This window comes from Taudactylus pleione, unplaced genomic scaffold, assembly GCF_031769625.1.
Source record: "Taudactylus pleione unplaced genomic scaffold, aTauple2 ptg000026l, whole genome shotgun sequence".
Taxonomy (NCBI): Eukaryota; Metazoa; Chordata; class Amphibia; order Anura; family Myobatrachidae; genus Taudactylus; species Taudactylus pleione.
The window spans coordinates 9,076,224-9,101,102 of NW_028284428.1; the positions used below are offsets into that span (position 1 = coordinate 9,076,224).

A 24,879-nucleotide genomic window follows, 5' to 3' on the forward strand; every position below is an offset into this window, starting at 1 on the left:
TGTTTTGCCAAAGATTTTGAAAGGTTCAATACTTCTCCACTGTCTTGCACTTGGTTTTTAATTAGCCCCTATTTACATTTGTGATGGCCTCCCAGAATACACTGCTGTGCCAATAGTGGTTTGACTTGCCGAGTTTGATTGTAATCCAAAACTCCACTTATGCACTTTGTGGTAGCGATGCAGTACGAATAAAACCACTCACTTAAACTATCCACTTAACTTGCTTATAGGACCTTTCCTCTCTTCTAGTGATTATCCAGAGTTTAATGATTATTCTTGTATATACCATGAGGGATAGATCTCAAATTACTGTACAATATATATTATAAGATCTCTGCCATCGGGATAACCTGCCTGGAAGCAACAGAAGATGAGATTTGTCCCATGTCCAGGCACTGAATTTAACAGAAGATGGGAACAGTGCTTTGAATAATTCTTCTGCAACACTGGAGGAGATCGAGGACAGTACAGCACTGAATATATTGATGTTAAAAGACAAAGTACTTAGGAAGTTTATCATTTGTTTCCCTCCTTTGATAAAGTAATGTAACTTTCATTGCTGTAGCTTCATTTTACAGTGATTCAGAACTGCAGTCTTATTTATTTAACATCAACCATGCGATAAAATGTGCTGCAGAAAACCACAAAGAATGCATCTGCGGTCGAGTATTGCTGTCAGCCATTGTAGGATGAAGCTTCCTGCTTGGATCTCATGTCCTGCAATCATTCACTTTTGTTGTGTACTAGGTTTTTTTTTTTTTCTTTGTCAGAGGAAAAGGCTCAGGACTCCTTTGCTAGCAATCTCTGACTCTCCCCTCACAGGAAATTTTCTAATTGACGGAACAGCTGGTAGCAGCAAGAACTTCAGGGGTTTGGCCTTCCTCTTTAACTTGTCAGATGTCTGTGCAGGAAAGTCCTAGCATTATGGTTTCATGGCTATGTTAAGGTTCTGGGGTCTGCGGATACGTTCTTTTCGGGTAAGATCATATTCCGTGTGTCGTCCCATAAATTTTTCCCTCTCCCTACACAGCAGTAAAGTGTAGGTGTAATTAGGCTGTCATATTGAATTCTGTTTTTGCTTGTTCTGTGTGTCACAAAGTCCTAATCTGCTGGAATTACACTCGGGAAAACATTTACTATACATTTTATTTTAAATTAAACTTGTAAAGTTTATGCACATACTGCATAGCAAGATAAGCACATATATAAACTTGATTTATTTCATTTATTCATGTGTATTGTCTAAGGTTCTTTAAAGTGCTGTCCTACAAGCACAGTGCATATTTGCAGTGATAGTGTATGTTCACACATCAGCTGTTCAGAATACATTTTAATCGATTTTATTGTTCTATGGTTTTGTCAATTTATGCAGCGTATCATTCAATCAATATATAATGGAATTAAATGTTCTGCGTGGTCTTTTATTTTTTTGTCTGCGACCAGGTTTTAAGCTGTTGCTAGTATTTAGGCTGTTTTTCATGTAGGGTTTAGAATTCTATAATTTATTGTGAATATTTTACATGAAAAATACCAAGGTATGTTCTACATTGAACTACTTTATACTTGTGTGTCGTAAAGGCACACATACTGCAGTTATGAAAATAGTAAAACTCAAATGAATTTACGTTTTTTTATGTTTTTGTGAAGATTTTGTATCTACAATTATGTAGGTTTGTTGTAATTGTTTTCTTAATATTCACTGTGTAAAAAATGTTATGTAAAGTAGATTTTATTTTTGTAGATAAGTCGTCATGAGTGTTTCTATGCACATTAAGGGGGAATTCCATTAGCCACAGGACTTACCGTGGACTTTTAGTTCCCGATTAAGAGCCCAAAGCTATTTACCGTATATTCTCGAGTATGAGTCGATCCGAATATAAGCCGAGGTACCTAATTTTACCCCAAAAAACTTGGGAAAACTTATTGACTCGAGTTTAAGCCTAGGGTGGGAAATGCAGCAGCTGGTAGTGCCCCCACAAGTAATCCCCCCCTGGTAGTGCCCCCAGAAGTAATCCCCCCCCCTGGTAGTGCCCCCAGAAGTAATCCCCCCTGGTAGTGCCCCCAGTAGTCCTAATAAAAATTAAAAAAAACCCACTTACTTGAAACCCCGCTCCTGGTCCCGCTGCTGCTATCAGCTCCTCCGGCCGCTTTGCATTATGGGAGAGACGTCGTCATGAGTCCACTGCGGGAGCCAGAAGATGGCTCCCGCAGTGGGAGCAGCAGCAGCCGATGAGAGTCTGACAGACTCTCATCGGCTGCTGATTACAACAAACACAGAGCTGCTGGCTCCAGCGGCTGTGTGTTTGGCAGTGTGTAGTGCTGACCGAACTCCGTCCGGTCAGCACTACACACGCGGTACAGCTGTGTCACAGAGAGTCTGCACCGCGGCCCGCATGGTACGCTACTCAGCTGCGTACCATGCGGGAGAACCGGCATCACTTGAGTATAAGCCGAGGGGGTGCTTTTTCAGCACAAAAAATGTGCTGAAAAACTCGGCTTATACTCGAGTATATACGGTAATTACAACCCGTGGTAGCTCCAAGGGTGCACTTAACACACATTTCTGTTTGCCCACCAGGAGGGTGCGAACAGAAATCCATGTTAACTGCACCCTTGGGGTTTACCATGTGCAGTAATTCATACTTCCAGGCACTTAACTCGGAATCTATGTCTAACTGCGTGTTAGCCGTGGGGCTTACTGCGGGATATAATTGAATAGCTTCGGGCACTTAACCTAGGAGCTAAAAGCCCACGGTAAGTTCCGCAGATAACTGAATTCCTTTCTAAGGGCACAATTCAGTTCAGCGCGATGCTGAATAGCCCCGGGAAGGAGTTCCCGGAGCCACTCAGTTCACAGCGCTGTTAGACTAAAGGATTTCTTCAGAAATCCAACTAAAGTGCTGGCCATGATGCTGTTTGTCAGCTTAGTGTGACGCTAACAATGTCGCGGCCAACACTTACATCGTAAAATGGCGGTTAGTGCGCCTAAACACTTTGCTTAAGGTGCCCGAACTGGCATCTCCAGACTAAGCGCTGGTTGCGAGGGAAACAATTGAATAGCTCCGGGAACTCCTTCCTGGCGCTAATCTCATCATGTTAAATTGCTGCCTAAGTCTAACTAATTTGCTACTTAGTTTTGATGTATACAACAAAATAACATACTATAACAAAGCAGAGAAGAGGATTTGTTGTGTGTAGAGGTTACATGGCTTATACAGCTGTGCATATGTCGGCATCATGGTGGTAATTTGTGTGGAGTTTGTATGTTCTCAAAGTTTATGTAGGTTTCCTACTACAATGTCGAAATGCATACTGTTAATTGGCTTCTGAGAAAAAAATGGATATGTGGGGGCAGGATTTTCACTGCAAGCTCCAGAGGGGAAGGGACGGATATGAAAGACCACTTACAAGAGCAACTGAATGCGCCGAAGATGGCAGTCATCACCTGCTGCAAATATGTAAAGTGCTTTTGAGTCCTATTGGAAGAATTGCGCTATATAAATAATAATTATTTATTATTTTTAGGTCTACCATAAGCAGTAGTGGGCTAGCACAATACTGCCTGTCCATAAGAACAAATAGATAATCATTAAGCAACGAAAATGGCTGCTACCTTACCAGGTATTCTGCTATTGTGGTTGGATTCGGGATCCGGATGGTCAGATTGTCGACGGCCACAATACTGATGGCAGTATCCTGACAATCAAAATCCCGACAGATTTAGTTATGTATTCTAACCATAACCCTCCTGCAGTCTAATCCTAACCATAACCCTCCAGTAGCCTAGCCCTAATCCTCCTGTCCTGTAGCCTAACCCTCCCCCTAACCCTAATACCTCCGGAATGTGTCAGGATTCTGACCTTTGGGATGCCATGGTTGGTATTGTGACCGTTTGGATCCTGACTACATCCCTGAAGAATATTATGAATGGAATATTTTTATTTTTTTTGTTTAGCTATTGACCAGCAAATGTTCCAGAAGTATGTAGGAAAGAAAATTGTGTTAGGGATTATCCTGTTAAAATGCCCATAACTAAAGTAGGCATTTTAACAGTCGGATTACTGAAAAAAATCCTATAGGACATTCTCTTGTATATGACTTGTACACCCTATAAGATATGGCAAATGCTGGGGCCACTGAAGTACACTTTTGGTGCACATCTTTCCCACACATCACCCTCAGTGGAATGGAAACCTTCCCAGTGGACATGACCATTTCCTGTGGGACACCCAAAAACAACTCTGCCTGAAATTGGCAAATCAAGTGAAAATCCATAAATAAAATGAGCGCACACCCTGGCAGCCCAAGGTGTGAGCCAATGTAGTACCAGCTAGAAGTGATGTTTAGCTAGAACTGATACTGACTGTATTATTTTATAATACTGACTGGGTTTATATGGTAAATAGATTTGAACATCCCATTTGTTGGATTTAGCTGTAGGAGCTCCTCCTCCCACTGGGTCATGATGGCTTATGCTGCAGACGCCCATCCAGTAATGTCTCCATCAGTGGTACAAACAAAAACCAAATTTTATTTTTTGCTAATTACAGACAAGCTATAAGGAACTATCGTGAATGTCACGCCCAAAATGCAGACCGTTAAGGGTTCCAAAAGCCGGATGTGATGCGGTTAAGGTGGCCAAAGCCCTACTTTGGGCGGATTTCTGCTCGCACCTCAGGAGGCTGCAAGCAGAAATCCGCAATAAGTAATGGGCGCCAGCGGCACAAACAAATGGATGGCTCACATCACTTTAGATAACGCTGCGGGTACCCAGAAATAATTTAATTGAATTTCCCCCATAGACTTCGACGTAGTGTACAAAAATGTTGACATAAAACTTAAAATGCAAATATTTTAGTTACCCGACTTTCCTGTACTGTCTGCAAGTAGCTGTTGAAAGCAAAATTGAAAATAATGCTGCTGATAAGATTGAACTCTGCAAAGCTTGTAGTAAGGATGATACAAAGTGGAACACTTAGTACAGTGGCACTTTAATTCACATGCTGGTGCAGTGTCTCACACAACAGCTGGAAGTAAAATTATTAAGTACATATTTATGTATCTCCCCCATTCAAGAGGAAGACAGTATGCTGTTGAATGTGTTGACAAATTAATTGTAATGCTTTATCTGTAAAAACACTGCTATCAAAATAAGATTTTTTTTTTTCAGCCGGGTTTGTATTTGTTACTAGTGGTAGAGGTTGCCAGCACTTGACAATTGATCAATTTTTATTGTGAAAATAAGTTAATATTTGGACTTGTGGAAGGAAACATGGACATCCTGGAAAATAACTCCATTTAGATTTGATTGAGAAAAACAAAGAAATATCCAAACGCCATTCTGTGTTTTACGTCTTAGAAAGCTCTTACTATTAGTATGTAATACCTTTGCCTAATTATAGTGCTACACACCACTTCTAACAGATAAGTGCAACATTTTGTGGACGCGACATATTCAAGGCCATCATCCATCAACCTTCAAGGACAGTTGTTGTTTTTGTGGATCAGGGGTGCATACATGAGGGGACACAGATTCAGAACTGTAGAAGAACTTGGGTTGTTTAATGAATGGAATGGTAGACATTAAAAAACAAGTCCAGGGCAAAAGTGGAGATGGGTCAGAGTCAAATAATAAGTTCAGGAGAAAATAATAAAATCCGGAATGAAGGTAACAGGAGTGGAGCGATAATGTTTAGTTATGTCCAGAGGGAAACAAACTGTAGACAGGGGTCGATGCAGTAAGAAGGTAGTCTGGCTGGTGAGTGGGATTACAACAGTAGCGGGAGGAGGAGTTGCTGGCAGGTGCTGGGAATCCTGAGGCTACCTGAAACTGGCAGGGAGCTAGGCAGAACCGAAGTCAGCTGCATAGAGGAGCTCAGATAAGTGTGACCAGACTCTGCTGATACACGTTGCACTGGCAAAGAAAGGAAGCTGTGAACTCCCTTAAATCCCCAACAGCAGACCGTGATTGGCCTGACAGAACAGCTGACCTTTAGGGGATTGGTTCCCTAGGTCACATGGCCCAATGCAAGATGGCGCCGCCCATAGAACTACAGCTTGGGAACACTGTGCAACACTTCCATGCTGGCACGGCCTACCAACAAGGAACCACCAGATGCACCCCGTGCCAGTCTCCATACTCCAGCACCGCCACCGGATGGCCCATGCCAGAGCGCCCTAACGGGCAAAGACCGTGGACTTACCGGTAAGGAACCCCTGATCGTGACAATAGTAATAAAACATGCCCCCAAATTTCCTTACCATAACTGCACACACAATCCCCCATATCCACATATCCCCTATCCCAAAGGTTCCCAAACTCCCCCCAATTACAGTCTAGTTTTAAGGGATATCCATGCTTGAGTCCAAATGGTTAAATTAATTTGACTGAGATGTATGGATAGCCTTAAAACATGGACGGTAATGAGTTTGGGAACCTCTGCCTTATCCCCACATTATTACACACACACATATCATCACAATATTTTAAACCCCATTCACATCAAAACATTTATAATCCTTTCACATCCCTTTATCATCTTGGTGATTTAGTTTTATTCCATACATATAAATGCACCACTCATCTCCACATTAATACAGACATAATATTGCAGTCTGTTAGTACCATCCACATGAGACACAACATGGATTCATACCACACCTCCTAACCCCACACAATGGCTAGCTCCAATATTCACACCTGTGCCACGCTCCCTCACACAATCAAAAGATGTATATACACATGTATATTTTCAATTTAATTTACACCTCAATTGTAAGTATTCTCTCATTATCATTCCAAACCAGCACATGTATAACACACATGCACGCATCTAGAACAGTAGCACTGCAGCTTTACACACTCGCAATACCTCAACATAGGTATGGAGCGAAACTTAGACACACCCACCCCCAAACCTCATGCAGTATGAAGAAGTTTAAAACCGCTTACTATGTTCACATCAGTAGCTTCCTTGACAAAGGCTTTGAGAGCTGAAACGCGTTCAAAGACATCCTACTTAACCAACTCAGACCCTCCTAAAAGCCGCTATAACTCTCCTAAAAGCCCACCTTATCCTCCATCCACGCCCATCACGCACCACCTGTCCAGGAAATAGCTGAGGCCTAGACTGGCAACTGCAGTCAGCGCCGCCGGAGCTCCAACTCATATCACGTAGGGTCGCGGCCGGAAGGCCCAATGTGACCCAACACTGCACCAGTACCCCACAGTCCGCTACCCTATCAGCAGAGGAGATCATGGCCGGAAGGGACCAGTTCCTCCACTGCTCCTTCCATAGGCAGCCCAGCAGACTGGTCATCAGGACCAACTAGAGTTGCAAGTCTGCAGCCAGTATCTAAGTGCCCCATCAGCTTGGCCAGCTACCACATAGGTGTAGCACAGGGTGAAGTGCACATTACCACTGCATCTGCTTCCCCAGTACCAGAGGAACACCAGCACATCTGAGCAGTGAGATGATAGCTCAAAACCACTGTGGGATGCCGCTGCAACCAACGAGTAAGAGGATCTCTCCCCAAGGAGGTAGACCCCACTGCTACACCGTAGCCAACTCTGGGCTCGATTCAATTGCCCGCGATGTAAATAGCGCCGGGAAATAGCTATTCTATTCTGCGTGGTGTTTAGTCGGAGAATGCCTGTTCTCGCGACTAAACAACCTGTTTAAGGTGCGAGAACGGGCATTCCCCGACCTAACTTCCCGGCGCGATGCTGTTTTCCAGGCGCGATGGGCAGAAAACAGCCTCGCGCCGGGACTTTTGTTGGATTTCTGCTCGCATCCCCGGAGGGGTGCGAGAAGAAATCCTTAGTCGGGGTTAGCTGCGCTGTGTATTGAATAGCTCCGGGAACTGATTCCCGGAGATATTCACTTCGCGTAAAATAAAATCGAGCCCTCTGAGGGAACGTAAAACTAAGGCCATTGGGACCAGGTATGTATGGGAAAGTACTACCTGCAGAAGTCGCCTACACCCCTAGAACACAACCATCCAGAAATATTTACCTAAAGCATTTTTCTTGGTACTTCATTGGAGAGCATACTGTGGCCCTTGTAAAATACCAATAAAAAAAACTTTGTACCCACTATCTAGCTGGTCCATTATATTTACACCCACACCATTCAACAAATATACATTCTATTCCACCAAGCTATCACATCCGTCTGCCAACACATGCTAGGTGCAACGCTCTTGTAGCAAACCCCTATTTATAATTCTAGTGTTAAACTACTAGAATGTCAACTGTAGTAGTGTTCTGAAAATTATCTAATGACCTCAAGATATTGGTGTGAACAGTTTATATTATACTGCATAAAATTTACTTAATCAAGATGCAGTAAAGTGAGGTCAGAAACATTAAAACTTATGGCTGTATTAAATTAGATTTGCGTGCGCTGTAAAGTTTCACCTGCCCGACTTTCCACCACGTCGCTTGGTTTGGACGCGGAAACTTATCATGTGCGCCCCTGCTATTCGCCCTATTCAATTCCAAACCACGCGAAAACGGCAAGCCGTGAAGTCAGAACCGGCGGAAAGTGCTGTCAGAAATGGTGAAATCAGCCTGAACCCCCCAAAAAGATGTGCTAACATTGGGGATCAATGTAGATGTGCCCTAATAAAGCTATTTGGGTTTCTTAAGTTGTTTCAATAGCTTCTTATTAGCATCTTTGCACAAGTGGTGCAGAATGGCATTTTGCAGTATTTTTTTGTGAAAATTAGTCCTGTCAAATTTAGGTTACTTGAAAATGAGTGCTAGCATATTTTAGTGTCGCTAAAGTGAAGTTAAAAAAAATCGTGAAAAACGCACCTGTTGCAAGCACCTGCATTCATAAAAACATCTGACCCATACTTGCAGACCCCAAAAAGTCTATTTCGCTAGTTTTTATGCTTGTCCCCCCACTTTTTTACTTTTTCACCCCAAAAATGAAAGTACTTTTTTGGGGTGTTAACTTTTTTCCCAAGATTCTTTGACACAGTTGTCCTTTGAGGGGCTGTCCCAAGGGTTCTGAGTGGTTTCCCCACCTTTGCACCCCAAAATAAAAAAAATTGCACTTTTCTCCTGTTATTCAGAAACAAATCTGTTTCCGCCACGCAAAAAGCCGAGATCGGCGATACTTTCCGCGGAACTCGGCTTTTCGCTTCTAATTGAATACGGCCCTTAGTATGTAGTTTATAATTCACAAGTAACCCTTGGTCATATGACTTGCTCAACCAAATAGTGAAAAGCAGTTATGCAGGGTAGAGTCTTAAGCCTATTAGTCTTAGACCTATTTCTGCACAATTACTATTTATTTACTGAACTTCAGAAAGGAAAATAAAAATTGAATGCGTCAAGTGTAGTTTGGGCGCGCTATTGGCTAGCACTTAGCAAATACCCCTTTGTCAGAAATGCTCACAAATGAGTAATGCTTACAAATATTTCTAGATCCTCCTGCATGCACAGCCTGTTTGGGATTTCTTCACAAATATTTAATCAAGTTTAGGAACTGTGAAAGTGATTCTAAAGGCGGGTATCCACTACTAGGATATACAAACGAGCGCATGGTTACGACATTGCAGTCGTGCTCTCGTTTGTATATCTAGTGATGTGCCTAGACTGAATGTTCACTTGTTCAGTCCAGGCACATCCATCATCCCCGCACATGCTGAACCTGACGGGATCGTCAGGTTAACCAGCATGTGCGATAGATGTCGGAAGCGACCAGCGTGCACGTGCATAGCTATTTGCTTCCGACCAAAACATGCCCGATCAATGCGCGATTTGCAAGCTATTGCACGATAATGACGTCGTTATTGTGCAATCGCTTGCTAAAATCGCCTAGTGGATACCCCCCTTAAAACCCTAATTTTTTGTTTGTGTGGTTGATGATGGGTATGTTTTGCTTTCAAACTTTTGTTCAACTTCAATTGCTTAACCGACTCTGGGACATTAGCTTCAGTGAATCCATTCTTCCTTCTACTTGTACAGTATGTCCAAGGTCATCAGCTTCCATACCCAACCCAAAACTATAATAGGTCCACCTACCTAGTTAATTGTATTCATTCCAAGGATTTTTCTGGCAGGATGTTGATCACTGAGGAGGGCATGGTTTAAATTTAAAGGTCAGAATATTGATTGCATTGCTAAAGCTGATATGTATAATTAAAATATTGAATTATTACAACGACCCAAAACATATTATTTAAGCCCTTTTTGTTTTCTTTATTACATTCTTCTCCAAATCACAGCTTATTAGATATTACACAGCAGACCAATGTACATGCTTGACTATAGTGGCCCCAAATCCATGTATATGCCATAATAAATGTGTGTACCCCAGACCAGCTTAATACAGAGGCTGTGGAACCACTGTGAGCTTGGAGCAGAGATTCCAAATGGCCATGGATGCTGGTAAACTGAGATCATCATGGGCACGAAGTAGATCCAGGCATCCAAAAAACCAAGCAAGGCTGAGTTTGGGCATTGGAACACTAGTCCAGTTTTAGCTAAACCTTTCAACATGTTTTTTCAGTGATATGCAGGCTCTGCTTTGCATTCCTGATCAGACAGTGACTTCACGTCAACTGTTCTCTTAACTTCCATTAATTATGATTTTTGACAGTGGAAATTTCAAGCATGTTATACTTCAACCCACCCCCTGCTTAATAAACCAGTTATCTTTATTGTCAAGTTCTCTGTTAGCCTTGTTAAAGAAGAGCCCATGGTACTTGCACAGTATCCTGAGAGGATGGAAAAATATTCACCTGGCATAATCAGTTGTTCAAATTTGGCGGACTAAAATAAATGAAAACCAAAGCTAATGAATCAATTGTCATTTTCACGGTTTCCTTTAATTTGTTTAAATTTGTTAAAATTAGCAAACAATAGTAATCATGGTTTAAGATGTGCAAACAATAGGTCATGTTTAAATTTGTACCCTGGCCATTTCATGTGACTGAATGAGACATTTGGATAAATGTTAAATTCTATCCCATTCCATGAATAAGGAATCTAGAACTTTCTTTCGTTTATCATAAATTAGTTAAAGCTTAAAGTTTATTTTAGTAAAATCTAAAAAAAATGGTAATTGTTGCAAAACAAAAAAAAAATTACAATGTGCTTGTGACGGAACGGGCAAAATACAAAATCCTTTCCCCAGGTAAACATAACATTAGACTTCTGTGAAATTCGGGTCTGGGCTAGGCTTTGTTTTTCCATGTGCAGGGTAAGCAGATCCAATGGTTTAATAATATATTAATCTAAATAGTTGTGCATTTGTTCTTTGTACAAAGAAAAATAAATTGTTTTGGTGACAGAGTGAGACGGAAAGGGACATGTGCCTTTTCATTGTCTACTATTGCATGAACGCAAGTCACACAGTTAAATATATATATATATATATATATATATATGTAGCTAGTGGATTCTTGGAGCGCCAGAGAATGTGGTTTACCGTAGAATTGTGTACAAATAAATTAATTTGATCAGTGGGTTCATCCTTGTCATTACCAGGAAAAACAAATGCATATGGATACACTTAAATATGTGTATACACGATTAAAAAGGTGGATAGGCACCACCCGAGTCCACGGGGTGTCTGCTCAATCCAGTAATAAACAAGGGGTGGTTGGCCCCTTAGAAGAACAATGTGGAAACAGTAGAACTGGGTTAGAGCGCCTAAAGTTCCATGCAGTAGAAAATAGTGCATACAGGTGTAAAGTACTTTTTGGAGGAGTATATCAGTGAGGTACAGGCTCCCTGGTCTCAAACACATTAAGAGGGGTATTCAATATGGGAGCGAAAAATCTGTGCTGGACCTTTCGCTCCACATCGGAGATTTTCCTGGGATAAAGTATTGGGCGCGCGCCCGCTTTATCCCCGTATTCAATATGAAACCTACGAAAACGGGAAGGTGCGAAGTGGGATCTGCGTAAAAAAATGAATTTTTCGTGGAATAAATTGTAGGTTTTAGTTGTAAAAACATGGGGGATCACTATGGGTACCCCCATTTTAGCCTGCAAATGAAAGTCGGGGATTTAAATAGCCGCAGCAGGTGTTTTTTCCCGACATTGAAGAAGTGTTGCAGAAGAGCACTTAGGTTATTTTTTTCGTTTTTTTAAGTGGTCCCATCAAATTTGGGGTACATGAAAATGGGTACTAGCATATTTTTATGTCCCTAAAGTAAGTTTTAAAAAATTCTGCAACTATGCACCTGCCGCTAATAGCCTATTCTAGAATACACCTGCCGCATACTTGCAGAATAGCCCTGAACCTATTTCCCTATTTTTAAACACTTTTTTCCCATTTTTTTTTTTTCACCCCAATTTTTAAAATAATTTTTTGGGGTGTCCCTATTTTTTTTTTTTTTTTTTAACGTTTTTTGACACCGTTATTTTTAAAATGTCATTCCCGGGGGTGCAGGCTATTTTTTTAAGCCTGCACCCCTAAACCCCAATTCTGCACTTTTTTCGCCACCTATTCAGTGCTGAAAAGTTATCCCCGTTTTCTTTCAAAGACTTTTCGAACCTACGAAAAGTCTTTGAAATTGAATACTGTGTAAAACCAAAACCAGCTTAAATTACGTCATTTATTTGACGTCGATTATCGCACAAAATGACTTTTCGCTCCATATTGAATACCCCTGTAAGAAGGCAAGTAATTGCACAGATTGACTCTTGACAAGGCACACCTGTTAATTCAAAACCATTCCAGGAGGCTACCTCAGGAAGCTGATTGAGAGAATGCCAAGAGTGTGCAAAGCTGTCATCCAAGCAAAAGGTGGCTACTTTGAGGAATCTAAAATATAAAACACATTTTGATTTGTTAAATCTTTTTTTTGTTTACAACATAATTCCATGTGTTCTTTCATAGTTTTGATGTCTTCAGTATTAATCTACTATGTTGAAAACAATTTAAATAAACAAAAACCATTGAATTGAGAAGGTGTGTCCAAACTTTTGACTGGTACTGTATATACAGTGTATATATATATATATATATGTGTGTGTATGTATGTATGTATATATATATATATATAATTTATTAGTAGTAGATGTACTAAAGTATGTGTACAAAAATGTATATTATCATTGAGTCACAACAAACCTTTTAAACTTCATCTTGAAATACTGCTATTCACATGCATTTGTTTCCAATAGTAGCTAACTTTAGGATTACACCAAGTTTACCTTGAAAAAGCAGTAATTTTGAGAATTTGTTTTTTGTCAGTTTCAATTCACTTTCTATGGAATGGCATTCCCCGAAAAAGTTGTGCTTCCCTAGCAATGCCCGATGACAAGATTGCCCAACAGTTTGCATATAACTGTGTGTAATTGTAATTTTAGTGGGGTTGGCACTCTTCTACCAAATTTCATGAGAATTTGAATATTGTGAATATCTAATTTTGGAAAGATCAATTTATGTACATACAGATGTGTCCTCATACACTGTGGCTTCTCGTCAAATAGCACCTGTCTGTGCGCCAGATCCTGGGCAACTTTGCCGTGCTGAGCATCTTTCTTGCTCAAAGAGTCCGTCTTATTCTCATAAATAAAACAACTAGGAGCAAAAAAACTACTTTGCTAGATTGCACTGATCAATTTGATGTGCAACATTGGTATGTCTGTTTGACTGAATCTGTGTACGAATTGCTGCAATGGTTCTGAGAATCCTATGAAGACAGTGAGGTCCCATATCATCTCTGTCAAATGCCTTCTCCGCATCCGTGGACAACAGGACCACCTGGGAGGTCACAGCCTGTAATGGTGAATAATTTTGGTTATGTTGTCCTTTGTGTCTCTCCCAATAACAAATCCCACCTGGTCCTGATGAACCAGATTAGGAAGAACAACACTCAAACGATTTGCGAGCAATTTGGCAAAATGTTTAAGATCTGTGTTTATAGATTGAGATCGGTCTATAGTTCGAGCATTGGTTCGGGTCCTTCCCTCCTTAGGAATTATGGAAAAGTGGGCCTGAGGAAAAAGTGTATTCAGCTGTCACCGCATTACAATGTTTAAAAACAAAACAAAAAGGAAGCCTAAGTAAGCTGCAAAAAGACTTGTAGTAACGGACTGGGAAGCCATCCGGTTTTGGGCTCTTCCCACTAGTGGCAGATGAGAGAGTCGCCTCCAATTCAATTGTAAAAGGTGCTTCAAGGAACTGATGGGCCTTGTCAGAAATTTGGGGGTACTTCATTGACAGATGGTAGCCTCTGACCTCATCCTGTAAAAAGCCCATAGCTGAAGGGGAAGAGTCTTATTTTCGTAAATTATAAAGGTCCATCTCTAAAGACTCAGCAATTTATCCAAGGTGAAGACCCTTTTTCCCCAGTAGGCCGAACAGTATGCATATAAGTTTGAGACCTTCGGACCCAAAGAGCTCTGGCAAGCATTTTACCTATTTTAACATGCAAAGATAGTATTTATGCCTGCACCTATGTGTATATATAGCATGGTCTTATCATTTAGAGTTGGTTGAGGGCCATCCGAGCTTTGGATAACTTTTTATACGTGTTTACAAACTGGGAAGCTCTGTGGGCCATCTATAGCTCTAATTTTGTCCAGAAGTTGAGCCCTCAGTGCATCTTTCTCTTTTATCAGTAGGGAGCCCATGTTTTGGATTGGTAAAAAAATAGATCATTAAGTGACCAAGCTCAGTGTTTGGGAGGAGCAGAGTGCCTTAGCAACTGTAGCAGAATCAGAACATGATCGGACCTTGTGATTTAACTAGTAAAACTACTTGTGTATAAATACAGGTGCCTCTGTTCAACTAAGAAATAATCCTGGAGTATGTTGAATGTGGCAGGGAGTAGAAAGTTTAATCTCTGTAGTGGGGACAGTGTAGCCTTCAAACATCAACCAGCTGATGATCATGTAGAATGTACGCACTCTGCTGTGGCATCATAACAGAAAATGAAAAGTAGTGGAGGAGCCCTAACTGCTAATTAGTCACCTCTAACAATTAGAAACCCCTCCCTCAGTAGAACAAGAAGGTGCAGCATTCAAGCCAGTAACTGCGGTTGGTGCTGATTCGGAAAGTAGAGGTTTGTGATGATGCCACTTTGCATTTAAGAACCTGACCTCTGCCCTCTTCCAAGGTGTGGAATTCAATTGTTTCCAGCCCCCTTTGCGCCCGATAGAGCTATACAGTTTCTGCTGTTTGACGCGATCACCCCTGGGGGTGCAAACTGAAATGGTCGAAAAGTGACCCGTTTGGGAGCCCAAACGGCAGTTTTTCACGATCATGCCCTGCTCTTTGGTAGGAGTAGCCGTTTTACATGGCTAAACATGACCATTATGGGCGCGATCGGCGCAATAATTGGCATCAATTGAATAGCGCCCCGTGATTTCCCATCAGTTTAGACTGGAGATTGGGCGCACTAAAACAATTGCATTCCACCCTAATATGGCAACTTCTAAGGATTTCTGGGCAGGGTTATTGCAAAAGGCAGGGTGGTAATATAATTACCACGTTTTGGAGAGGAATATAATTTAAAATGGGTACGGAGTTCTCTGAACAGAGTCAAAGATTTTTTGAGAATATTGAGCCCTTTGACATTAAGTAAAAATGTGAATACACCCAACTTGGGTAGAGCAGTAGTCATCGACGCCTGGATTACCTAAGAATACAGATAAACTAATGTAAACTTATCAAAATGTACATTAGGAACATCACATAAGAAAAAACAGTAAACAAAGCAAAATTCTCACAGTAACTAGTGTAATTAGTGGTGGAAACAGTAGATGGCAGACTAAAAATGGAGACTGGCCTATGGCATATCAAATCAAGAAACTATAAACCGTAAAAGGTGAGCTCAAATTGGGTAGTTGAAAGTCAGAATTGAAAGGCACCAAAATCAGGAAAGTACACAACTCTGGAGAAAAAGATCAGATGGTTACAGTGGTTGGCTCCATCGAATGTGGAAAGGTGGAACCTTGTTTGCCTCGCCCTGCTGGCTGTCATTGCTCACTAGGTGGGGGAGATGGAGGGTCCAACTAAAGTGTGACAAAAACCCAGTCCATCAGAAGTGGTTTTTGAATCTCCTAAGAAGAGTCTCAACATTTTTAAGATCTATTTGATTGAGTACTCTTATTTTATTTTTTTTGTAACACTCATTGCTTTAATAAAAATAATTTTGCAAAAAAAAAAAAAACGTACAGTCTTGAAGAGAAGCCTGACAACCATTACAAGAAGCTTGATACTAAGCGGGCAGCTGCATCAAAATGTGATAGTTTTAGTATCCCCAAAAAGGTCTGACCAACAAGCAGTGGAGCAATGGGAGAGGGCCTGAATATACACTCTACAGTGTCTTCAGCTGCATGAGGAGTCTGCAGGTGTTCACCCATTACTGTTCTCTTCCTACATTACAAAGCCCCACCTCATCACGCCTGTCTAATATCAGGTGAGTCTGCAAAGTCGCATTTTCTCGTTTTTGCCTTTCTGGGCATGCACAGAACTATTCCATGGAAGATACATTACACCAGTGGTTCTCAAACTCTGTCCTCAGGACCCCCACACAGTTCATGTTTTGCAGGTCACCCAGCAGCTGCACAGGTGTAGTCATTACTCACTGACACATTTTAAAAGATCCACAGGTGAAGCTAATTATTTCAATTGTGATTCTGTCAGGAGACCTGCAAAACATGCACTGTTTGGGGTCCTGAGGACCGAGTTTGAGAACCTGTGCATTACACAAACTGGGGTAGTACTCACTCTGCATCAGGCCCTATTGGTAAACAGCACCAAATTTAGTGAAATTAGTTAGAAACGTGGGTGACTGTTTTTACTTGTATTAAAATACTCCTATTGTAAATGAGGGAAGTCTTTGCTAAGGTAGTTATGGAGAACTTGTGATTAGTTAGTGTCACACAAAGAGTCAGTGTGCAGAATAGGAAGTGCTATGACTGTCACAAGACGCACATGATTAGTAGTCACAATGTCTCAATCATCATGGCTTGTATGAGGTCAGCAAAGTTTAAACCTTTTGTTCTTCTTTTTTACATAACTGTAATCTTAAAATCTTGTGGCTCTGTTAACTAGTAAGAACCTTTCACATTGGTGCTTGTGGCTTTCAGATAATTAGAATGACTTCATGCATGGGTGGTGTATACTATTTGTGCAAAGTTATTCTAGTTCCATTTTTAGTGATGTCCTTAGTCACGTGTTACACTGTGTTCTTGTCCCTACAATTTAAATATATATATATATCTGGTTAGATTTATGTGTCAAGGAAAGTACTAATGGCTCCTACAGTGTTTTATGGTATACTAATTTTCAGGCTTATTTATATTGTTGAATGATTTTTTTATATTTTTTTTAATTAAATATTCTCACTTTGTGTAGCCTCAAAACTTGATCTATTATTTATTTTTCAAAGCAATTGGTATAACTAAGCTATGTACTATTAACATTTAAATGAACAAGTGCTTTGCAGTGCTTTGTATCCTATAGTAATTGCTCAATCAGTGTTTACTTTTAAAGAAACTGATTGTGATCTGGAGGTGTTAGCTGTCAGCTTTCTTATGGTGCATACACACGTTCAGATTTTTCTTCAGATCTGAACAATAACAATTTTAAAAATCGTTCATATCTGAAGGAAAATCTGATGTGTGCAACGATGAACGATGCGTGTTCCCGATTGTCAGATAACGATATCTGACATCTGATGTGTTTGCAGTCGGTTTTGGACGATTTCCATTCATTTTAATAGTCAAAAATCGTTCAATCATTCATTTGACATATCTGACCGTGTGTATGTACCATAACATGAGGGAGTAAGCAGTGTAGTTACAGGGCAGCTGTCACCACAGAATGCATTAAGCTCATCATAAGGGGGTGAATGCTGGTTACAATTATTTTTATTTTGCTTCCTAAACAAAGAAATAAGTGCCTGTTTGGTAACTTTATAATGAATTTGTGGCCCAGAATTTGATTGACAGCATGCCAGGGCGAATTGCAGAGGTCTTGAAAAAGAAGGGTCAACACTGCAAATATGGACTCTTTGCATAAACTTAATGTAATTGTCAAAAAAAGCCTTTGACACTTATGAATTGCTTGTAATTTTACTTCAGTATACCATAGTAACATCTGACAAAAAGGTCTAAAAACACTGAAGCAGCAAACTCTTTGAAAACCAATACTTGTCATTCTAAAAACTTTTGGCCATGGCTGTAGTTGCGCCATGCCGTGGCGTGAATCGGTAGCGCAGAGTATTTTGAGTGCAACTTTTTACCTTTCATTGCCTCTTATTCACACAGGAAAAGGACGCACAAGCAGCTTCTGCTGATTAAAATGAGATACAGCATGCCTATATTCTGTGTGCGACTGCGGGTGTATCTGCATGCAAAATGCTACGTTGCAGTGTCACAGCCGCTGAAACTGTAACATAGCATTTTGCATGCAGATACACCCGCAGTCGCGCACAAAATATAGGCATGTTGCGTATCATAGCTTTGCGATTACGACACACTGGAAGGTAAAAAGTTGTGCGAAAAGACTCTCTGCGCTACAGAGTCACAGGGTGATCACGCATTATGTGTAACGCGACTTGTAGTGCACAGAGGCTAGATGAATGTGGACACACATGTACATCCTTACACTAAGTTTGAGCATTATCCCGTGTTGGAGTGGGTTTCTTCTGATATCCTCCCACAAGCCAAAAAACTGTCGGGTTAATTGTCATCCTGCATAATTGTATTTTGTGTGTGAATGTACTGCTTGTATGTCTGTGGTCTGAATTAATACATTCTCTCTACATTGCTCCATAATCTGTTGGTGCTATGTAAATTTAATTATTATAATATTGTAAATGATTGGTCTGTTTTCCTTTGGTGACATTTAAGATTAATGAAACTGCCTGGCATAGATGTTGGTACATAGCATATTTTCAGAATAAAAATATTTATCTGATTATTAAACATAAACAACAACATCCTTTTACCAGGATTCAATTTTCCCCTGTAGCTATTTAAATTGAGTTTTCGCTTTATCTGCTTAGTGTGCTTGTGGACATTCATAGAGCAAATATTTTTATTTTGCAAATGATCGTGTTAATGACCCCTATGTTAGGGTGCCACAGGCATCTACTGCAAAACTTGTAACATACCTTTTACTATCCTCTAATCGGCATTGCTGTGCTTGCGCTACTTTTACAGAGGACAGTGATGCCTCTGCAGGGTTTCTAGATTCATTAAATCAAGAAGAGGCCTCCATGTGGGAGACATTGCTCACTGAAGAGATTATACAGTTTATACACTGTAACCATAGGTGACTAATTCCTAAAATTGTTGGTGAATCCATTGAGGCAACAGACAACAGTCAAAAAAGAAAATCCAAAAAGCTGAGTGATTGAAAACAAAGCAGCCTGCTCTGTGGGAGGTTCACCTTGCTCATAGTTGTTTACTGTACTGAAGTAGTACTGGCTCATTTATTAACCAGTAAGTTACATTCAAACAGATTAATTCAACAACTATCCCTCTATGATTTCCTCTTGCTATTGGAGCGCGTGCTGTTTCTGTAGTGCTAATGCCACATTTTCAAGGCCATTCTGGATGTCAAGAGAGTTGAAGTTATGTTTTGCTATTTTGTACAATATCAGTCATTTACAGGAATTTTTTTTTTTCTTGTCATATTGAAAAAATAAAAAGGCACCTAGACCGATAAATACACACACAAATAATATACAATATGCATACGCATTGTGTTTCATTTCAACATTATACACATACAGATGTGTCCTGTATCTTTTAAAATCAAAAATGCATCTTGGTCGCGATCGGATGTGACAAACTGCTTCACAAGACTGCACAGATTGATTTGGTGTGTGACACTTGTATATCTGTGTGTGTGTCTGAATTTGAATTTTCGGACGAATAAGACGAGCTGCACAGGAGCTGGTGTCTTACTTGGACACACATCAGAATGATGTAATGAACGGTCGAAACGTTCACTCGTTCCGTCCTTCATTACACTGCATGGCGCCACATGCGATATCGTCAGGTATGATGTGCAGCACATCATACCTGGCGCATGCGACCGCGAGAGCACGAATATTGTGCATACACACTGCACGATTTGTCGTTCCAATTTGGCCAAATCAAAAGGACATTTCTCCAGTGTGTACCCAGTTTTACTCTAAGCCTCCCCCTAGTGCCTAACTCTAACTGCCAGCATTCTGAAAATGAGACATTACATATGGTGACATTTTGCCTATCCACATGTTGAACCATGTCGACATTGGGGATATCATGTCACATGGTCAACAGCTACCATGCCAACACCACAATGATGCAGAAAATAATTTAGCCATCAACAAGTTATGTACTGGAGTTTCTATATGCAGCCCTACTTCCACCAAATATATTCTGCATAGGTATACCAGTCTTTTTAAAAAAACAAAAAAAAAAAAACAAAGACTGAACAGTGTGAGGATAGGTCTATCCACCTTTCTTTGAAGATTTTTTTTTTTTTTTGCCACTGCTGAAACCTAGAGGCTACCTACTCGCTTTTGAGCATCAGTAGTTTGGGAATTAGCATAACGTCTACCCTTGAACTTTTAAATTTAGAAAAAGCAGATTCTCTGTTTAGAATTCTTGGTAGTGATATATCTGATAAGTGTGATCTTTATTTCCTGATGCATGTCTGAGCGGGATGCAGTCAGGAAGCCGAGGGTTAGGGTCAGGCTAGAGGAAGGGGGGGCTAGAGTTAGGCATCCCTGGGGGGAGGTTAGGGTTAGCCACCCCCCTGCGGGACTTAGATTTAGGCTGCGAGGAAAGGGGGGTTAGGATTAGGCACTTAAAGGGGTGGGGGGTGTAAGAGTTAGGCACCTCTAAGGGAGGGTTAAGAGGGGGGATAGGTTAGGGTTGCTTACCTAAATCCCCTGTCGAGATTTTCCACTGCTGCCAGTCTGCCAGCGTCGGGATTTGAACCTCCGGCCTTACAGCCGGCGGTCATTCATACTGTTCTGTCTGAGCTTTGTATAGTTCTTCCAATATCTGCTTGCTTGGAGTTGAAGAATTTGCTTTGAGCTATTTCGAAAGTCAAATTTTGCTTTTGAAGTAGCCTAATGCAGTGGTTCCCAAACGTTCTTAAATCACAGCACTTTAGGATAAAAGTTCCTTATTGAGAAATTCTGCTAAAATTATTAAATTAAGTAAATTGTAATAATCTGTCATCTATAGGTTCAGTTGTATGGTGGTGAATAGGGTTATGCTTATGTTTGTCCATATCTTTTACCAGCACTGGCTTTGCCCATCATATTGACCATAAATAATTCGATCTGTTCCTGGGCCATCAACGTGTGGCACCCCTGCAAGTGCCCCGGAGCACCTAGTTTGGGAACCAGTGGTCTAATGACTTCTTTGAGTATTTTGTATTTGCAAATCTCCTTGTGGAAATCCAGGGATCTGTCAACAGTGTGCGTCCCATAGTGGACACTGCAAGTGTTTTGTGGGTGCAAGTACATACTCTGAGGCACTGGAACGGATTGGTGCGGTTATCTCTAAGCTTGTCTCACTAAAGTCAATATGTACAATGATTTGGTTGACTGTACCATTCTCTCCCCCTTTTCTCTTTCATCCACTAGGGGACACTGGAGGCTATTACACTGGGATATAGAGGCGTGCATAGTTGGAGCTGGCACTTTAAATAATTTAGAAGTGTGAAGCTCCTCCCCCTCTATGCCCCACCAGCCCCTCAGTTCAGTAAAAAGTGCATAGGAGCTGGTCAATTCATGCTGGGCTCCAGCAGTATACTTTAACTTTGTTTTTTGTTTTTTTCTTCTGCAAAAGGGGCTCGATTCTGGTCTCCATTTGGGGGTCTTTAAAGGTGCAGATATTTTCTTTCAACACAAATTGGCCCTCATTCCTGAGCTGCAGACTTTCTTTCAGGGAGTATTGCGGGTGCAGCTTCCTTTGTTCCACCTACAGCTCCCTGGGACCTGAATTTGGTTCTTGCATTTCTTCAGTCTTTCATGTTTGAGCCGCTTGATGAGGTAGACATCAAGTATTTGGCTTGGAAGACGGTTCTCTTCTTGGCATTGGCTTTGGCCCGTCGGGTTCCGGAGCTGGGGGCCCTTTCTTGTAAGCTCCCGTATCTTATTTTTCATGATAGGGCAGAGCGCCGGACACCAACCACTTTCCTTCCTAAGGTTGTGTCGGCTTTCCACATAAACCAACCTATTGTGCCTTCCTTGGTTGAGGACTCCGGTGTATCCTCGACTCTGGATGTTGTTAGAGCTTTCTGTGTCTGTGACTCGGACGGCGTCTTTCCGTAAGACTGATTTGCTTTTTGTCCTGTATGATGCTGTTTGGAGGGGTTGGCCGGCATCAAAAAAACGTTGGCGAGGTGGATTCAGCTGACAATACGACAGGCTTATCTCAGCAGTAATAGGCAACCTCCTCCGTCTATTTCAGCGCATTCCTCGCGCTCTGTGGGTATGTCATGGGCGGCACGGGGTGCCTCCAACATGCAATTATGCCGTGTGGCTACTTGGTCCTCGGCACATACCTTTTGTGAAGTTTTATCGGTTTGACACGTTTGCGGCTTCAGCTTCACGCTTTGGCCGCCTTGTTCTGCAGGCACCTCAGAGCACTCCCGTCCGTGGGGAAAACTTTAGGATGTCCCCAGTGTAATAGCCTCCAGTGTCCGAGAGTGGATCAAAGAGAAAATGGGATTTTGGTACTTACCGGTAAATCCTTTTCTCTGATTCCACAGGGGACACTGGACGCCCGCCCCAGCGCTCTTCGCCTGCCTGTTTGATGGTTCCGTGTGTTTGAATGGTTCTGTTGTGTGATTTTCGCTTCTCTTTGCTCCTCTTGTTCTCCATCTCCTCTTAGTCTTCTTTTCTCTAAACTGAGGGGCTGGTGGGGCATAGAGGGGGAGGAGTTTCACACGTCTAAATTATTTAAAGTGCCAGCTCCAAGTATCCATGCCTCTATACCCAAGTGAAATAGCCTCCAGTATCCCCTGTGGAATCAGAGAAAAGGATTTACCGGTAAGTACCAAAATCCAATTTTTTTGTCTTTCCTGTGCTCAACAAACAGGTGATTTAGATTTTCTGTATTTTATTGAGCTGCTAGCAATTACTTATTTAATTTTTAATCTGTTTAAGTCTGTCCATTTGACAGCAATGGAAGGAAAGACTAGCCAATTGAGATGAATGAACACACACCCTCATGGACACTGCCCCAAGCAACTCTTTGTCATTAAGTAGTTAAGGAGGAGGCTTTTTATGTGTATGTATATATATATATTGTAATATTAAAATTCTCCTGTCATTTCATTAAAACTTTTCTACTGTATACTGAGCTGGCTATATACTGTGCACTTATTCCTCATGTACACTCCTTGCTGGTGTCCCATGTATCATTGCACTCATTTTTAACGGTACAGTACACCTTTGTACAATAGTTTCAGTTTGTGGTAGTGTACAAAGCACAGTAGGGTATTACATAATATAATTAGATGACAAAGCAGCTCAGTCCCCTGTACATGTAACTTATTTGGCATTCATCTCACTTGGTTTCGTAGACTTTATTACTAGACTATTTTACAGCAAATCTTGTCTTCTACATATGGTGTAAAAGGGCAGAAAGCTGGAATTACTATCTGAGTTGCTTCAGATGAATGAAAGAATTAAGTGAGGTGTATAGAGATGGATAACCATACATATCAGCAGAGAACTTGTCCTGTGCAGTTATATATTGCCATTTCTTTGCCTTAGTGTTTTCTTTTTCATAAAACGATTGAAAATGTTGACTTAATTGAGCAGTACAGTAAGATGCATGTACGTCTTGCCATATTTTTCTTGTTTTTTTTTTATTGCACTCAAAACAGAGGAAAACAAGCTTATTAATAAGAGTTTATTTTTATTACTGTAGGTTACTTTAAAATGTAAAAAAATATTTTATAAAACCATGTTTTATTAATGGGAATAGGAGCTACAACATAATACCCCATACCTTCCAGTGAAACCTCTACTGCAGGCGTCAACAATCCCTAGCAGACAGACCAGTTATAAGTGGCACACCAACGGTTTGGGAGATTTCGCATCTAGGACCAAAATGTAAGGTCTAGAATCTCTAGACTTAGTTGAGTCTCAATATTTTATAATTAAAATACTAATATATGTTTTTTTCAGTTACAGAATAAGAGTAAACAGACATTTTATCTATAAGCTCATAGCTAGCGTTCCTGCTAGGCTGTTTTAGCAGGGCGCGGCGCCCTGCCCTCCTTCTGGAGGGCAAAAGGCACCCTGCCCTCACAGCCTGCGGGTGCCGTCTTCACCCGCGGGTCGCAGTGTCCCGCGGGTGGATTAATGTGCAGTGACCCGGTCACCGCCGGAGAATAGACGCCGGGCGCATGCGCCCGGCATCTATTCTCCCTGTCTGCAGTGCTTGGGGGCTGCCCGGCGTGTCCTTAAGTGCCGGGCACGCCCCTAAGTATGACGAAAAGGGGACGCGTCTTATAGACACGCCCCCTTTTCATGACCACGCCCCTTTTTGGGCGCGCACACAAGGTTGCCCTGCCTGCCGCCGGAGCTAGAGTGAACACTACATAGTGATCACTCTAGGTTTTTTGGGGGGCACGGTGTGGATCAGTGAAGAGGGCTTTTTAATTTTGAAATGCAAAATTTTGCTTTAACTGTGTAGGGTATTATGATCTGGGGCACTAAATGTAGCATATTTATATGGACCACCCCACATGCCACATCAATGTGTCTCAGGCCACTTGACATGTCTCATCAATACTTACCAAACTGCTCCACATACCCCATAAGCCAATCAGGCCACCCCTCAAACCCCTTCAGTCATTGGATACCTGCAGGCTGGTACATGTAGGGTGCAATGTACATAATAAAACATTGCATGCTTGAAGGGTAGCTCCTG

General features: G+C 41.3%; 1 protein-coding gene across 3 annotated transcripts in view; it reads left to right on the forward strand.

Annotated features, from left to right (window-relative positions):
- The window catches only part of RPS6KA3 (ribosomal protein S6 kinase A3), a 177,135-nt gene that overhangs the window by 72,703 nt on the left and 79,553 nt on the right, over positions 1 to 24,879 (forward strand). The window contains exon 1 of one of the 3 annotated variants that reach the window (XM_088451606.1): positions 874 to 977. The exons of the other annotated variants lie outside the window; for them this stretch is intronic. Coding sequence (XP_088307732.1) covers positions 933 to 977 — 45 coding nt within the window. The 5' untranslated portion in view covers positions 874 to 932. Of the gene's footprint in view, positions 1 to 873; positions 978 to 24,879 lie in introns of those variants that run through there. 3 annotated transcript variants of the gene reach the window in all.